This window comes from Rutilus rutilus (assembly GCF_951802725.1).
Source record: "Rutilus rutilus genome assembly, chromosome: 2".
Lineage (NCBI taxonomy): Eukaryota > Metazoa > Chordata > Actinopteri > Cypriniformes > Leuciscidae > Rutilus > Rutilus rutilus.
Genome location: NC_140210.1, coordinates 43,957,005 through 43,975,833, shown reverse-complemented (window position 1 = coordinate 43,975,833; position 18,829 = coordinate 43,957,005). Strand labels below are relative to the sequence as shown.

Genomic DNA, 18,829 nt, shown 5'->3' with positions numbered 1-18,829 from the left:
CAAAATCTGTCACATTCACATTCAGTTCAGTTTGTCTTAAGCTGAGTGCACACTGTGTGATTTATAATAGTCCTTTGCGATTGTACGACAGTCTGAACATGATCCTGCCGTTATCCAGCTCCACCTGGGCGAGTGGATCCCCTAGCTCCGTCTCCAACCGCTGATCCTGTCATTCCACCTCGGCCCATCGCCCTGACTCCGCCGCTTTGGCTCCTCCCTCCCTCGGCTCCACCTGGGGCCGTCGGCCTTACAGCTCCACCAGGCATCCTCGTTCCTCCGGCTCCACCTTAGTCGGATGTCTCCATCCTTGTGCCACGGCACGAGCCTTCCACTACACTCCATCTCTCCACCCCTTAGGCCCTGTCTGGCTCCACCCTCCCTCCAGCTCCACCATGGCCCTCGGTCTCTCTGGTTACACCTCAGACCTCCTGTTCCGAGACTCTGGTTACACCTCGGGAGGTCGTCGCTACTTTTTGTCCCATCAGCTCTTCGTCTGCGCCCAGGTCTCCACCTCCATCGGTTGTCCCCGGGTTTGTCCCATCATGGCTCCTCCCTCCTTCCACTCCCCCATGGACATCCTTCCTGGCTGCGCTCTGGGTCCTTGTATGGCCACTCCTCCTATCCATGCCATCCTGGATTCTGCCACCATCTACTCCTCCCTGGATCCTGCCTCTTTCTGCTCCTCTCTGCATGGGTCCTGCCTACATCTTTGTCTCCCTGGTTACTCCCACCATCAGCTCCGCCCTGGTTTCGCCCTTCTTCCCTCCTGACGGTTTCTCGGCCTTCACCAGCCCTCATCTGTCTTCCTGAACCTCCTTCTCAGTCATGTTACGGCGTGAGGCTCGCGACTTCCGAGAGGGAGCTTTCTCTCACATTCAGTTCAGTTTGTTTTAGTCTCGGGTAAGTTTACACGACAACGATATGCTTAAACAGAGAAATATTTCCTTCGTGTTTTTTTCGCGTACAGACGACACCATTGTGAAAACGATCCCCATTCACACGGATCCACCAAAACAACTAAAAACGCTGTATTCTGCTGCCAGGCCATTAGATGGCAATGAAACACTATAGACTGAACACGTAATGCGCATGTGCATGATGTCATCGTTATCACAGATTTGCAGTTTTGTTTACATTGAGACTGTTTTCAAAAACTTGCACTTTGAAACCCGTTTTTTAAAAGTTAGCATTTTCAGGCAACCAAAACGCTGTTGTCATGTAAATGAATGGCCAAAATTCATAAAAAGTATTCCGTTTTTAGTTGAAAATGGTGTCGTGTAAACAGCCCCTAAGTTTGCTTATTGTTTCCTTTGTTCTCATTTTCCCGCCATTTGTTTGTCACCATGGTTATTGATTTACTAATCACACATGTTTGTAGTCTGTTCATTACCAGGACTTGTGCACTGATGATTTCCAAGATTTCCATTCCATAGAATTTACAAATAATATCCTCAATACACAATAAAGAATTAAAGAATAGAAAACTAAAGGGGTGCAGGCTGGGTTATCTGACCTCTCCTGACACAAAGAGCCCCGGTGACATTTCAGACAGATAAGAAGAGGATATGGATGTGAGAAAGTGATGGTTATGTCCGAGTGGTTATTTAGAATCAGAAACCGGCTTATAAGCATATCAGCAAAAGCCCGTTTCTTCTTAATCACAGTCATGAGATAAGAAAGTCTGGAGAATATGATTCAGACACTGGCATTCACAAAGATAACAGCACATGGATGAGCCTTCAGCAAATGGGCTAATTGGTTGCCTGTCTGACCTCAATGATAATTTATAGTATTATGATTAATATGCTAATGGACTCACACTGCATGCATTGCTATAATTAAAATAATACGAAATTAGAAATAAAATGAAACATTTGGAGACTTTTATGCTTAAACTGAGAATAATTTGTTTATTCAGGGTACAATATTCGGACACAAGTCTTAATTTCTATCTTGTTTTATGGAAGAAATATGACATGTTTTTTTTTTACATGTTTCAGTTGATGTGTAGCTTTAAAGTATTTTGGATTATATTTACTCTGCAAATGGTACATTAATATAATAATACATAGCCTACATATATATCAAAGTTCCATGGTGTTGCCATCTGATGTTCAAAAACTGTTTGATATACCGTTTTGTAAGAGTAATGATAATAAATGATTTTGCTCTAGTTGTGCACACTATTTTGATACATTTTTCATTATATATATATATATATATAGCTGTGTGTGGTTATTAACGTTTAGCTTTTATTTATCTTCAGTTTTCGTCAAGACTGTTCGGATTGGGTAACAGTTGACCGTGACGTTTGACTGACAGAAATGCGGTCCAATGAATGAACGCAAAGGGGGCGTGTACTTCTTGCGTAATAGAGCAACTCGACTGACAGCAACTGTCAGCGAATGACAATGTAAGTTTGTTATAGGCACTCGCCTTATCCAATAAAGTAGAGAGAAGACCGTTTTCCTTGGCGACACGCAGCCAATCGCTGCTAAGCAAGAGGGCGGTGCTTAGGCGGGTGGGTAGCAACAGTTGCCCCGGTGAGGACGAGGCGCCATAGTCACGGTAGTCGTGGCGACAAGAACCCAGCAACGAGAATCAACAACAACAATTTGAGGCATTAAGAAAATAAAACTCCGCGCCAAACTAAGATCGTCCAGCAAGAAGCGAAAGGTGAACGCAACAACTTTATTCTAAGCAACCTCCTCTTGTTTTGTGTTGCAAGTGCTGAAGTGTGCCTGACGCGATTTCCTCAGTTATCGCTCCTCAACTCGACCCCGCGCCTCTCGCACGCGCTGGCGGTTGTTATGACGATGTCAAATCTGCTCGAGCGCTACAAAATGGCGGGTGTTGTAACGTGAGAGTGTGTGACTTTTACTTGTTGTTGTTTGTTTATGGTTGGTGATCGTGACGTCAGAAGTGTGTTTAACTAACTGACTTGATGACTGAAACGGGCGAGCAGTTCAGGATCAAATGTCAAAGAGCGACTTTTGACAGTGAATCTGCATTCGACTGTAATCTTTTTTGGCGCTCCGTTTATTTAACGCAAATGACGATGAAATGTAGGCGTTCGCTGGATCAAACACTCGTGAATTGTATTTTCAGAGGGTTGAAAACTTTGTAGAGGGAGTCGTCGAACAGCCATATGTGTGCCAGATCAGCTCCAGTGCGGAGGGAGTGGAGGGGGGCGTGTCCTGCGCAGGGGGCGGGGCGTGGGAAGTTAAAAGGGCGTGATTGACAGATGTCTATCCAGTTACATTTATACTTTGTTCTCTGGCAGCAATGAACAAAAAAAGTCATAAATATTAAAACACACATATTTATAAATATTATGTAACATAATACAATCTTAAAACAGGTACTTTATTGAGGCAAAACCAAGCATGAAGATCACGAATTTATTTATTACTGTTGTACAACATTGACCATATACACAAAAAAATAGTATATTACATCACATAATGTTTAGTCAGATTTATGGTCTGTCTAGTTATAACACAAGATTCATCAAAAGTTGACGCTTATGTCAAGTCACCTTTATATATATATAGCGCTTTTTACGAAACAGAGGTTGTTTCAAAGCAGCTTTACAGTGATAACAGGAAAATAATGCAACAATGTTTGTATTGGCTATACAGCAGATCTAGAAGAAAATAGCGTCATAGTCCACCTTAAGTTCAGTGATGATTCATTCCTGTTGTAAAAATCAATAGTTATTAATTTAGTTAATGTCACAAGATATGTATGTATACGTGTTGTGATTTCACACCCTCTTGGTTTTATTTTTATGGCATGATGATTTTAATAATGTGTGTGTTTTTTTTTTAGTCTGTTTAACACAATGGCTTCCTGACTAATTCTGACTGGAGCTTCATATCACAAGACAGGGCACGCATGGGCCGCCTGTTGCCTCTAATTTGAGGGAAAATGAGAGTACTGTTAAACAAGTTTAGCCAGCTCTAAACCACAAAGGATTTAGCCTGTGTGCGTCTGACAGGGAAAGGGAATGCGTTTAGTTTTAGTCTTAAAAAAAAAACAAAAAAACGAAAGTGTACAACTAGCCTACATGTACGAAAGTGTGTGTGTAATGCGATCGAACAGAAAAAAACTACTACTGGAATTTGAGTGAGACAAAATGCTTAACACTTTTTAGCTAAATTGTTGTTGTGATTGTTGATAATAATAAATAAAATATTCTAAATGCATATTATGTTCTGTATTCGGATAACTATTTAGTTAAACCAGAAGAAAAATGCCAGTGAATTTGCTTAATAAAAAAATGTTTTATATAATTTCAATTTGTGTCCTTATTATAAAGCACTATTAGGGTGAATTTTTAACTAACAGATATCACAATGCTTACCGTTGTTGATTAATCACAGTACATTAAAGTCCCCCTGCAGTCAATCATTTTATCCCTTAAAACTCATCCAAAATTACATATTTAAACGTTTTTTTCCTTGAAAGAAATTTCTTCATGCCTTAAAATAGCTTGATTGTAACTCTGAATTCTGTAACTCTTGAATGTAACTCGACACCCTTGTCTCATTTAGTGTACGCGGTTCTATGAATATGCAAATGAGCCCCGCCTCCACTCACTCGCACAGCTCAGAGATCCACTCGCTGACGATCACACGTTGATCTGATTGGTTACAAGGTAGTTTGTGACGTCAGAAACACCAGTGTTTTTGAGACTGTCTTTGGTTCACTGCAGTTTTAAGGAGAAAATACTCAGCAATGGTGTCGACTTGTGAATTTACTGGATGAATCAGCGTTTTTTTAATTTACCACTGCAGTAAATTGCAGCCTGAAGTGTTCTTCCATAAGGAAACAAATGTAATTGTGAAATATCCTCCAGGGCAGTACTGTCTATAATTAAAGCAAGAAGTCCAAATCTGTTAACTTCCTGCATGGCTTAATCTGTGTTTTTCATTTCTATTTGCAGAGGGATTGTCGGCTGTTGTCGTCATGGCAACTTCAGGCTACACTGCCGAGGATCTTCAACCCTCCCAGTCGCAAGGGGGCAACGTCACATCGACCCAGCAGAAAGCCACTTCCACCACCGGCACGTCTCAGTTCCTCTCCGACATGCAGAGCTCGCCGGGATCCGCTCCATCACAGACGGGGTCAATCATAAGAGCACAGGCCACGCCCTCGGTCACTCAGAAGAAAGCAGTCTTGGCCACGCCCCCTCAGGGACCGCAGTACGTCACAGGAGAGATACAAAGCCCCGCCTCCCAGACCGGAAACGGCCAGAGCGCCCAGTACATAGTGGTGACCGTTACTGGTGAGCACATGCACTTCACTAGATACATGTAGACTTAACTGTTCATGTCACGCTTATTTGGGATTGAACCTGCGCACAGACCAGTACAGCGCCACTAGTTTACATGCATTGCGTGTACCAAAGTGTGTGTAATGCGATCTAACAGACACCTGACACTTTCTAGGTCTCTCCCTGAATAGAAAGACCTCAAAATAAATCTCCACACATGTGCCTGTGCTTTTAATTTAACACACACAGACGCACATACACATGCTTTTTCTGATGACTGAACATTCTAACGCTCTAATTGGCAGCCGTTATGACAGCACTGCCTACTCAGCGGCCTGGTGATGGACTTCCTGTCGCAGCAGCTTTAGTGACGAACACTGAGTTTAAATGGTGAAAGAAGTACGGTACTGTGAGGCCTGATAGATTATAGATAGTGGCCACAAAAACCTCAAATGAAAGTGACATATTTATCATATTTATGGTATTTCTATTCATCAAAAAATCCTAAAAAAAAAAAACGCATCACAGTTTCCACAAAAATATTAACTGTTTTCAACACTGATAATAATCATAAATGTTTCTTGAGCATCAAATCATCATATTAGAGTGATTTCTGAAGGATCATGTGACACTGAAGACTGGAGTAATGATGCTGAAAATTCAAATTACATAAATTACATTTGACACTATATTCATATTAGAAAACAGTTATTTAAAATTGTAATAATATTTCACAATATTACTGTTTTTATCAAATAAATGCAGCCTCTGTGAACATGATACTTCTTTCAAAAACATGAACAAATCTGAATTATTCAATATATTAAAATGAATAGAAAATAAGATTTACTATATTTGTATATTTAAATCAAAATCAATGTATTTATTGCTAATATATTATTAAAATCTCAACATAAAACATCAACATAAATTACATGTCTATGTAAAATTCATACTGACTAAAAAAGTTTCTATATAAAATATATAGAAAAAGTTTTTTTTTAATGTAAGTATATCATAATATTAATGATATAGCAGATTAACGTGTATTCGATATGAAAAAAGAGAACAGTAAAACACCTGTAGAAAAGCCGTAGTTGAAAGCTGATCACGTGAAGGACGGCGATATCAGAGAATAATTTAATTGAGCAGAGAGAGAGATAAACTGAAGGATGCAGGAAAGTACAGAATCAAAATGAAAGCCACAGGTAAAGTAAACGATGCATATCCTCATCCTTTCTTCAGCTAGATCTCTCCTCTCTCAATCTGATACCCGTGTTTACCTGAACGAGAGCTTTCTTGCCCCATCTGTGGAGATTAATTGTTCAAGGCCGGCCCGTATGAGCGTGATTATATAAAGAGAGATCTGCTGGATGTGTGTCTGTGTTCAGATCATGTTTTACAGTAGCTGTCTGTACAGTCTGGATGTGCTGTATCGTAAGTATGAGGGCTTGTTTTGCCAGTTGCTTGTTAACTGCTTCTGTATTGATATTATATTTGTATTTCCTTCTGTAGGTTTTGTACCGAGTAAAACACGCATCTTCCCCTTTACACAGTCATCATTTCCTCCTTTCTGAGAGCGGTTTTGTCACGTGTTTCCTTCTCATTTCGTTTTTTGTCTCTTTATCTTTCTTTTCAGTGCGCCTTCCTCTCATTGTGTGTCTCTCTTGCACACACACACACACACACACACACATACGCCTTTGTAGTAAGATGTGGTGGATGTTAGATTCAGTGTAGTCTAACTTTTGCTGCATTTTGTTTAGCTTTTACAAACTAGGTTGTTTGGGCTACTGTACCTTTAAGATTCCAATAAGTAAATGACCTCTTTTGACTTGGAACATCTTTACATGTGAAATAAAACAATAACAATACCATAGACAATTAGCTGAATACTGAATATGTAAATGTGGGCGGTCATATGTTAATAAACTCATCATTCCAGAGACTCTTTTGCAGTTTTGCGTCAAATGTTTGTCTTTCCTCTTGTGATGCCCATTTGAGTTCTTAAAGTTACGGTATGTTTTAATGGAATTGATCAAGATCAACATCAAGAACAATCCTGTTTCAATGATATGATCTCTTTAATAAGCATAAGTAATTTAATGTTTGTATGACTTGTTTTTTGTCTGTATCTGTGTTCATATAGAGGGCTCGCTTCACTCAAATGACTCTGAATCTAGTTCTCCTCCGGCGGGACAGACAGGTGTACCCACACAGGTAGTGCAACAGGTGCAGACAGCACAGGTAATGCACGTACATTTGTGTATATATGGCTTATGTACATCAAAGCCGTAATAATCTGGTAAGTCCATAAACTGTTGTGGTCTGTGTCCAGCAGAGGTCAGTTGTTCAGGCCGTAACCAAGAGTCAAAGTGGACAACTGGGGGTCAGTAATCTACACATCACACCTGAGGTACAAAACACACACACTTCATAACTGCTAAACATGGGGGTTAGTTTAATGTATTTAATAAGTGCGAATTTAGATTTGACATCATATAGACATGTTTTGTGATGTTCGCCCTCATATCTGACTCAATTAAATGAAACAATCTGGGCTTCAGATGCAGACAAGAGCCATTTAAACGTCTGCTGTGACAGTGATGTTTGTTTGTGTGTGTAGGTACAGCATGTGTACTCAGGCCAGTTTGTGGAGGGAGACGCCAACTACAACGACACTGCAATGTGAGCATAAACACACAGTTCTTGTGGCATATATTTAGCTCTTTACTCCTGAAAACATTTACCTTGTTCTGTATTTCTCTTTCTCTCTTCCCTTTTCAGTCGTTCCAGTAGTTACTCGTTCGCAGACCCCTCCCTCTACCCTCAAGCCACGCCCTCTGTCACTTACTATGAGACCTCCCCCACCACCGGCTCCCAGGTCACGTCCCCCGCCACCACTCAGGCTGTGTCTGTGTCGTCCGGGGCTGGCACAGGGGTGGTGTCCATGTTCTCAGAGGGCAGTTCGGGGATCACCGTGGTGACTGGCGGGGCTTCGTCAGAAGTGGGCGGGGTAGGAGGCGTGGCCACCGGCGGAGGGGCGGGGAGTTACGTGATTCAGGGCGGGTACATGCTCGGAGGAGGGAACCAGAATTTCTCACACAACACACGCGCTTCGCCTGCGACTGTGAGTATGTTTGTGTTCATTGGTGGTACGGGCATGAATGGATTCTCGCCCAGTGTTTTGCATCATCCACCACACTTTTATTGACAAATAAATGTGGATATCTGCTTGACTTTTGACAGCTCAGGGTTTTTTTTGTTAGAATTGCAGATCAAACTTCACATTTTTGTATTCTCAACCGCGGACTGGGGCGGTTGCAAAATCAAAAGTGCGTTATGTTATGGATGTTTAAGTTTTTGGCAAAAGGGAACTCACAGCCCATTTTCTCTGTTTTCTCTAGTCATGTAGCACTGATTTCAAAAACATTTTCACCTTTCTGCTGCATAAACAGCCAAGATTTATTAAAGGCCCATCTTGTCAGCCTTTAACATCTGCTGTCTGTCTTCAGGTGCAGTGGCTGATGGATAACTACGAGACAGCTGAAGGTGTAAGTCTTCCTCGCTGTACTCTCTACTGTCATTACCTCCTGCACTGCCAGCAGACCAAGCTAGAACCCGTGAACGCCGCCTCCTTTGGCAAACTCATCCGCTCTGTGTTCATGGGCCTCAGAACCAGACGTCTCGGCACCAGGTACAATCACACTGTCCAGACCAGGTGTGGCGCAATAAAGCTTCAAGCAACGACACGAAAAGCAACGTATTGCTTTATTTCTATATTCATTGTATTGGGTAGCTCTGCCCACAGTCAAATTTCATTTTTTTAAATTTAGTAACAAGACTAAAAATAAATCTACGATTGAAAAATATTGGTAACACTTTATTTTAAAGTACTATAGTACTTACTATAGTAATAACAGTAAATTATGCATAATTATAAGTAACTAACGCTAAACCAAACCGTAACTATAACTCTATAGCAAGTACATGTAGTTAATTAATATTACTCAGTAGGTACTTATTTGAGTAAGTACAATGTCACCTTAAAATAAAGTGTAACCAAAATATTTAACAAAAAAGTATTTTACTTCAGCAAGTTGCCAAGTTAACATTTCTCATTTTCGTTTAGTTTAACTTGAAGTACTAAAATAACTAAAACTAATGAATAAAAAATAAAAAAAGCCAAAATACACAAAGAAAATTCAAAGGGGACCTATTATGCTAAATTCACCTTTATATGGTTTTGAACATTTTCATGTGTGCAACACAAACACCCTATTGTAAAAATCTAAAACAGTCTCAAAATGAGCCGTTCAGGTATGTGCTCCAATGTGACGTCACATGGTAACAGGCTCCGCCCATGACTGGCACAGAATCTGCCCTATTAGCTTAGCTCCTCCCCTCAGTAAGCATGTTTATCTCCTCGCCAGAGCATTTAACAGCAGCATTCAAGTAAGAAATGTATTCTTATTAAAGCTACTAAAGTTATTCAGTCAAGAGCAGTGAGTGATTTTCTGTTTTTATTTAGTTGTTTGATTCACATTAACAGCATATAACAGTAGGTACTGTATGTTACACTGCTTTCACTTTAATACACAGATCTAATATACACTTATTGTGATTTCTTTACATGCTGTTTACGTTCATAGACATAACTAACTGTGTTTATGTGAACTGTGTGTCACATAACCTTGTGTGTATTTGACAATTTAAGTGCAATAAGACGTGAAAGAGAACTTAGTTTAATACTCACGGGTGCGCCATCTGACATCCAGCTTTCTGTGCGCGTGCTTCGGGTGTGTGCACTCAGAAAACCGTATATCAGAAGTTTAGACTGATATGGCTTTAAAGCACATGCAGATAATAAAGTTTCATGATGATGAAGAACTGCAATCTCACATGAGCGTGGCTGTTAGATGATAATCAAACGCAAACAGATGTTTTGTTAGTTTTTGGCAGTGTCCAAGGCACAAGCTGTGAAGGCTCCGCCCACTTCTGGATGAGGGCGCGGGGAGCAGCAGCTCATTTGCATTTGAAATGGTCATTTACAACATGGTATAATAAATGATCTGTGGGGTATTTTGAGCTGAAACTTCACAGACACATTCTGGGGACAGCAGAGACTTATATTAAAGGGACTGTGTGTAGGAATTTCTCCCATCTAGTGGTGAAACTGTATTTTGCATTCAAACGAATAATGCTCTCCAGCGCCTCACTTTTTCAAATGCGTGTTGCATCTACGGTAGCCGTTATGTATTAAAAAGCTATGACAGGATGTCTTATAATAGCACTTCGAGTTTTTCTTCGGGTGAACAGGTTTGTTATTTAAAACAAACTGAAACTTGAAACAACGAAAAAAAAGAATGTTACAGTATGAATTACTGACTGTGAAAAACATTAACTATGGTAATTAGTAGTAATGCCTTCTTTACTCGTTATATTTTTTGAAGTACTTGCATTGTTAGATATCATCATCATCATCAGAGCCTTCTCTAACGTTACTTTACTCAATAGCTGATATTCATCAAAGAGCCTGTTTAACTTTTAACTATAAATGTTCTACTGTCTATATAATAAAGTACACAACCAAGCAATGAAAAAAAAGCTTGTAATTAAGACTGTAACATTGATTTACCTGTCGAGAAGAAAGCAGGCAACTTCAGGGGCTCTTTTGAAAGCTTTCTCCTGCATTAACCCTTGTTTTTGTAATCTCCGGTCACGTTTCCTTTTACGGTCTATTTTGGACTTTTTCGACGACGAGGACTCATCCTGTGACTCAGCATATGTATGAATGAACGGTGTATAAATAACCATGCAGTGCAGCCTTTTAAACTTGCCGCGGCAGTGACAAGCTCCTCTCACTGCTCTGCTCCTCCGCTTCTGCTGGCTTCAGTCACGTGACGCTGGCTCTGAACGAAACGCGTTGTGGAAACGCGTTGGCCTAGTACTTTTTGTCCCTCTCTGCTATTATAGTTTTTCAAGATGGCGGAACTACATGGAAGCCTCCGTGGACCTACCCGTCCCATGTATATAAAGATAATAAATTCTTCGTTTACGAGGATTAGTCTGATCATTGGCATAGGTATTTTTACACCATTGAGGGCATATTTATTAATAAAAATATTGATTTTAGATAATAAAATACCTAAAAAGCTACACATAGTCCCTTTAAATCTTGTAAAAAGGGGCATAATAGGTACCCTTTAACTAAAATTAATGTGAAAACAGAAAATATAAAAAGTAATTTAAAATAATCTAAAAATATTAATATTATCAAAATATTCTAACAAAAACTATAACAGTATATCAGTGATACTAAAATAACACTGGGTAGAACAGGCTAATAAAGTGTGTGTGTGTGTGTGTGTGTGTATTTCAGAGGGAACTCGAAGTACCATTACTATGGCCTTCGAATCAAGAGCAACTCCCCCCTGCACAGACTGGTAGAGGACCAGCAACACCTGGCCATGAGACAACAGCCGTACTCGCAGAAACAGAGGTGTGTGTGTGTCTACAGTTTGTGTTGATGATCACTTGCTTTTGTAAGTTTGATTGACAGCCCTCGTCTCTTTATAAAGAATAAAGCCTGTGCAGAAGGTGGAGGGACTGACCAATGGAATGGGCCTGGGGGTGGGGCATCAACAAGGGGCGGGGCTATCCGACATCAGCGCCCAGGTTCACCAGTATCAGCAGTTTTTGGGTAGGACAAACATCTGTCTTTATACAGGTTATTGTAAAATGGAAATGTAGGAGCAGCTCTCTCTTCCAGACACAATCATATTCTACAGGAAATGACATCAACTGTTTGAATGTGTGTGTCTCAGATGCATCTCGCAGTCTGCCGGAGTTCCCTGTGATCGAGGATGAGGGTAAATTTCTGCCGGACGGACTCCTTCCTCAACACATACACACATATCAGCTGATCTACAGAGAGCACTGCGAGGTGAGTGTGTGTGTGTGTGCTCAGTTACATGTGTTTTTGTTGTGGTGTTTTGTTGAATAATGTGTGTGTTTGTTTGTTTGTAGGCGATTCTGGACGTAATGGTAAACCTGCAGTTCCCTCTTGTGGAGACGCTGTGGAAGAGCTTCTGGAGGTTCAGTGAAGGACAAACCAGCGACACGAACACACTTGACCTGTGAGAGCTGCTCACACACACATGTATTGACTTCTCATACAGTCACAGGCGTTGTGATGTGTGTCTCACTGATGTCTCTCTCTACAGTCATGATGAATCAGAGAAGCGTTTGCCCAAGTCAGTTCTGGTTCTGTTGTGTAAATATGAGCCCGTCCTCCACTGGACCCGTGAATGCGACAACTTGCTGTACCAAAGCCTAGTGGAAATCCTCATCCCTGATGTCCTGAGACCCATCCCCAGTGAGTTACACAACTCTACACAAACTCTATATAAACTCCATCCCACTGAGTTACAAAACTCTACACAATGCTATGCACACTCACTATTACTATGGTCTGTTAGATACACAACCCTACGTAACCCAAGCCACACTCTATATCAACTCTAGTCCCAATAAGTTACACAGTTCTGCACAATTTCAAACAAACATCCACAGTAAGTCACACAATTCTATAAGACATAATTCTACATGACTCCATTCAAACTTAAAATAAACAACATTCTCTGTAAGTTACAACACTATACTAACCCTATATCAACTCCAACCACGGTAAGTTGCACAAGTCTATAAGACACAACCCTATAAAGGCTTACACAACTCCATGTAAACAATATCTGTAGTGAGTTACTAAACTCTACAGAAACTCTATAAACACATTCCAATTAGTTACAAAACTCTGCATATCTCTATACAAACTATATATAATCACAATCCTCAGTGAGCTACACAATCCTACTTAATGTAATACAAACTCTAAATAAACTCTAGTCCCAATGAATTACAAAACTTTACAAACTCTAAACAAACTTTATATAAATCAACTTGCTGTACCAAAGCCTAATGGAGATCCTCATCCCTGATCTCCTAAAACCCATTCCCAGTGAGTTACACAACTCTCTACAAACTCTATATAAACTCCATCCCACTGAGTTACAAATCTCTACACAATGCTATTTACACTATATATGATCACCATCCTCTGTGAGATACACAACCCTACATAACGCTATACAAACTCTATATCAACTCTAGTCCCAATGAATTACAAAACTCTACAAACTCCAAACAAACTTATTATAAACACCATTCCAGTGAATTACAACTCTACACAAACTATATCAACTCAACCCACAGTAAATTACAGACATTTTTAAGACACAACCCTTTGAAACCTTACACAACTCCATACAGACATCATCCCTAGTAAGTTGCACAAACTCTATAAAAACAATTCTAGTCCCAAAGAGTTACAAAACTATATACATAGCTACCGAAACTCTATACAAGCTACACAACTTTACATACACTATACAACTTGATATGAAGATATAATCAGTGAAATGTACAATTCCAAAACTCGATATAACTCTACACTATTCAACAGAACTCAGTACAGCTTGACATTATCAACACTTTCTTATCATAAAAGTCATCTCGTTGCAGCAAATGACCATGAAAATAAATAAATATTGTACTTTGGATGGAGAACTTGAGGTCTCGTTATCTTTATTTTGACTCTATCTTTCTCTCTGTTCCTGTAGGTGCCTTAACTCAAGCCATCCGTAACTTTGCTAAGAATCTGGAGAACTGGCTCACCAATGCCATGATCAGCATCCCGGAGGAGATGGTCCGCATCAAGGTCTGACACGCACGCAGATGTTCCTCTGACTCGCCTCTGTCCTCGGTGTGGTCATGCTAACGGTGTGTGTTGTTTTTGTGTAGGTGGTGTGTGCGGGAGCGTTCGCTCAGACTCTGCGGCGCTACACGTCTCTCAATCACCTGGCTCAGGCGGCCCGCGCCGTCCTGCAGAACACGGCTCAGATCACACAGATGCTCAGCGACCTCAACCGCGTCGACTTCACCAACGTACAGGTAACAGTGAGCTCGCTCTGTTCATGGCACATCCTCAGATCTCCCTGCAGTTCTTAAAGGGATAGTTCACCTAAAAATTAAAAGAAGCCCATGATTTACTCACCCTCAAGTCATCCTAGGTGTATATGACATTCTTCTTCTTCTTGAATGTCATATACACCTATGGCTTGAGGGTGAGTAAATCATGGGGTAATTTTCATTTTTGGATGAACTATCCCTTTAATCTGTGTGTGTGTGTGTGTGTGTGTGTGTGTTTAGGAGCAGGCCTCGTGGGTGTGTGGCTGTGAAGATGGCATGGTCCAGCGGCTGGAGCAGGACTTTAAAATCACCCTGCAGCAGCAGAACTCTCTGGAGCAGTGGGCGGCATGGCTGGATGGGGTGGTTTCACAGGTCCTGAAGCCGTACACCGACAGCCAGACCTTACCCAAAGCGGCCAAACTCTTCCTGCTCAAATGGAGCTTCTACAGGTGAGAGAACTGCTTGCTGATCAGTGAACAATAGGGGTGTAACGATACCCTCATGTCACGATTCGATACATATCAAGATACTGAACTCACGATACAATATTATTGTGTACTTGTGTAAGTGTTCTTTAGCCTGTTCATGATATTCAGCTACAAATAAATGTTTTGCAATAAGACTGAATGATATCTGAGTTGTTGTTTTTTTTTACCTTTTTGGAATCGAAATTAAGAATCAATAAGAATCGGAATCGGGATCGGAAGCAGGATTGAAATCTGTATCGTTAAAATTCAAACGATACTCAACCTTTTGTGTATTGAATTTCTGATTAAACGAGTCAAAAAGCCGATGTCAGCCTCATACTGTGTGCTTTTAGGGGTCTTTAGTTATTATTTTGTGTGTGTTTTGTAGTTCAATGGTGATCAGAGATCTGACCCTGCGCAGCGCAGCCAGTTTCGGCTCGTTTCATCTGATCAGACTGCTGTATGACGAGTACATGTACTACCTGATCGAGCACAGAGTGGCACAGGCCAAAGGAGAGACGCCCATCGCTGTTATGGGAGAGGTACGCATACACACTCACCTGCGTACTGTCACATAGACAGTCATACAGTGATTTAACTTCATGTTTGTTGTTTCAGTTTGCCTGTCTGAACAGAAGTCAGAGGTCAATGGATCCTGATAAAGGTAATTCAGAACAATCAAAATGCCTGACACTAGTGGAATTCTTTCCTCATAGCAGGGCTTGACATTAACACCCGATGTTTCTAGCTTTTTTCTACTTTTGCGGATTGATTTATGTATATAATATAATACACACATTTTTCAGTTGTAGTATTCTACTTTTGCGTTTCTTTGTTCTTTTTTTTTCTAAATATCGCTAAAAAACGATTGCGAAATGACGGCGTTTCCATTAACCGATGTTATGCGACTAAAACGTCGTTTTTCCTCTCGTGATAAGTCATTCCAAAAATCATGGCAACGGACGTTGGTAAGTTTATATATATATCACAGCCACCGCACTAGACATTATTATTATTATTAATGGAAGGAAACGTAGGCGTGTTATCCAAGCATTAATGGCAAGGAAAGACCCTTATACTGTGAGCAGCACATATGAGGTGTTTCTGGGTGTTTCTCCCTCATTTCTGCTTCGAGGTCTTGATTGTGGCATTTCTTTGAGGTTTAGAATCCAGTATTTCTGTCATTCTTTTGTCTTATATGAATTTAATAAAGAACTCTGTCTCGTATTCTGTCCAAACACACCGCGCCTTCTAAGTCAGGTGACTGTAAATGCGCAAAAACTGTTTCCATTGCAGTTTTGCGAAATATTCCTTTTCCGAATTGCCTGAAAAACCATCTCACGCATGTGTCACAGTATAATGGATCCGTGCGTCAGGTCTTAAAGAGACAGCAGCCTAATAAACCTGCTGCCAAATTATAAGATGCTATTAAAAATATCTGTATGGCAGTTTTTCCCAATAGTATCGATGTCAAAATTGTGGCCAGTGAAAGTGCTGAGTGGCTAGTAACCTTTAAAGGGGTCATCGGAATCAAAATTCACTTTTATATGGTGTTTGCATATAAATGTGTCTTTGCAGTGTGTGGACACATCCACCATACAGTGAAAAAAATCCATTCACTCCTTTTTTTTTAATCCTCAAAAAGCCTAAACACTCTCAATAATCAAGCCATTTGGATTTTCTGACCAATATGATGTCATATTGCTCATGCTCCGCCCACGACCACTGACGGACTGTCTCGTATTAGCATATTTCCGCCCTCAGCCATTTGTATACTGTCCGCCAAGGCATCACTTTACGTGTCTTGTGTCGACACGCCCCATGGGAGAGAGGGGTGGGGTGAGCAATTGCTCATTAACATTTAAAGACACATGCACCGGAACGGGTTGCTGTGAACAGAGCTGTTTTTGAGGAGGTAAAAAGGGAGTTGTATTACACAACCATTGAGGAATTGTATCCAAAGTACGTTACACACATTACACGAAGACCCTAAAGAATCATACCAACTTGTGGTTAATGGGCATAATGGGATGACCCCTTTAAAACCACTAGCCACAGTGGCTGGTGAGCAAAAAAGTTAATGTCAAGCCCTGTTTCCGAGTGAGCTTTCATTTAAATGCAACCACATAGCAATGCTCTAGAACATTCTAGCATCAGGAAATGTCATGTGTCTGAATGTGTGTAGATGAGGAAGAGGACGATGAGACAGATGAGACCGATGAGGATCCAGACATGCCCGTTCCGGACAACTCTGTGGTTCTGGGGGAGGAGTCACTGGAGCCGCCCTCAAAACTGGCCAGAACAGAGCTGTTCAACAACACCACTCAGAACTAACACACACATGCATCTATTCTACTTTCACATCCACAGTCATTGCTTTCAGAGTCAGTTTTGGATCTAAATCCAGTCTTCAGTTTTGCTGAATTGTTTGAGGAAGTTAAGTTCATTTACTGTACACACAGAGAAACACCATGTGATCATGTGAGTTTCTTAAGGTGCATAAGATCCCAGGGCTGCTATATGAGCTGACGAAGCATTTCTAGAGAACGGTAACATCCACATGCCTTAATTAAGCGCGCACACATACACACACATTTTCATTGCCTTCATTTTCTCAATCAAAGCTGCCATGTGTCTTTACTCAAAAAGAAACAGTTCATTCAAAAATGTAAGTGTTCAATTAAAGTCTTTGTGCGTTCAGCAGAAGAAAAAACTCGTACGGGTTTGGAATGATACGAGTGAGTAAACGACGTCATTTTTGTGTGAACTGTTCCTTTAAGAGTCCTGTTCTGATAAAGTCCATGCTGCCATTGAAATCATCCTTTGCCAAAGCCAATCACACCTTACCTAGACCCGTTCCTCATTAATATTCATGAGTGTGGTCACTGAAGACCGAACAGATTTTGCATTTTATAACGAAACATCTCCTTCCATGATTTCGACGTTTTTTTTTCCCCTTCTTCTTTTATTTTTTTTATATTAATGAAAACATATACAATTGTTGTGCTGTAATCGGATGTCTAATTTTGATGCTTTTTGATTCGGTTAGATTGTTTGATGCTAATGGATCAAATGTGCCTTGAGAGGATTATTCAGATCCATAAACGTATAAATAAACGTCGAAAACAATCATGAGGATGCTTTACATTTTTCAGGCTGAAATCCGATCAGGCCTCGTTCATAAGACATGAGCAGAATTAGTTTAGTTGTGTTCGATCGTTTGCAGATCGTTTGTTTTCACATAATTATCATGTTCAGTTCGATGCAAAAATGTACATTTCCCTCAAGTTTCATGAATGAGGCTCAATGTCTGTTTAATCATTGACCACTACAATGAATTAAAAGAATCATGAGTTCATAATGAGATTCATTTCATCTGTCAGTGTTCTTCATGTCACACTAATCATTCATTCTACACTCACACAATTGTAGCCGAGCACAAATGATTCATTCACAAACACACTGGACACTTTTATTAGCAAAGCTGTTTAGTGATTGGACGCTTCGGTCATGCATATTAAGGCCCGTTCACACCTATAACGGTAACTATAACGATATTTGCATCCACACCAACGGACGACATCGTTGTGTTTGTTATAAGCGCGCGCTGCAGTTTTGTCGTCTGTCGCTTTAAATGCTCGAGCTCTTTAAAGCAGGATGGATTCTGATTGGCTGTCAGTGTTTTTATCGTTCATCAGCTGGGAAAAAAAATCGTTCTGAAAGTGATTTCAGTGATATCGTCATAGTTGTGGTGTGGACAATGTTTAGAGTCAAATTTAATAAGCGAAATGATTCTGCAGCAGTTTTAATGCCACAGACATGATGGTTAAACGCTTAATGAATAAAATAATAGATATGCTTGATGATTATGAATGCACACGTAACAGAGTTTAGCACAGGTTTATATTGTTTTTGAATATATATATATACCTATATATCAGTGTTTCTTTAATTGTACTATATGCAAATTGTATGGATTTAGCTGTATGAAATGATTCCAGTGTTTGATTATGCTAATGTATGATATAGTTTTATTATCATGTACTGTTGAAAC

General features: G+C 40.3%; 1 protein-coding gene across 2 annotated transcripts; it reads left to right on the top strand.

Annotated features, from left to right (window-relative positions):
• The first annotated feature begins 2,515 nt into the window (after positions 1–2,515).
• Positions 2,516–18,144, top strand: rfx1b (regulatory factor X, 1b (influences HLA class II expression)). Of its 2 annotated transcripts, none has more exons than XM_084401708.1 (18): positions 2,516–2,676; positions 4,949–5,290; positions 7,428–7,525; positions 7,620–7,694; positions 7,905–7,966; positions 8,066–8,408; positions 8,794–8,975; positions 11,661–11,780; positions 11,860–11,981; positions 12,106–12,224; positions 12,308–12,417; positions 12,505–12,656; positions 13,960–14,057; positions 14,141–14,290; positions 14,549–14,757; positions 15,164–15,317; positions 15,394–15,439; positions 16,961–18,144. In XM_084401708.1, exons 2-18 carry the CDS (start codon positions 4,972–4,974, stop codon positions 17,107–17,109), a joined length of 2,508 nt encoding a protein of 835 aa, XP_084257834.1. In that variant the 5' UTR covers positions 2,516–2,676; positions 4,949–4,971; the 3' UTR covers positions 17,110–18,144. The 2 variants fall into 2 exon arrangements, with proteins under 2 accessions (XP_084257834.1, XP_084257833.1); XM_084401707.1 differs by having other exon boundaries at positions 7,617–7,694.
• Positions 18,145–18,829: the final 685 nt, after the last annotated feature.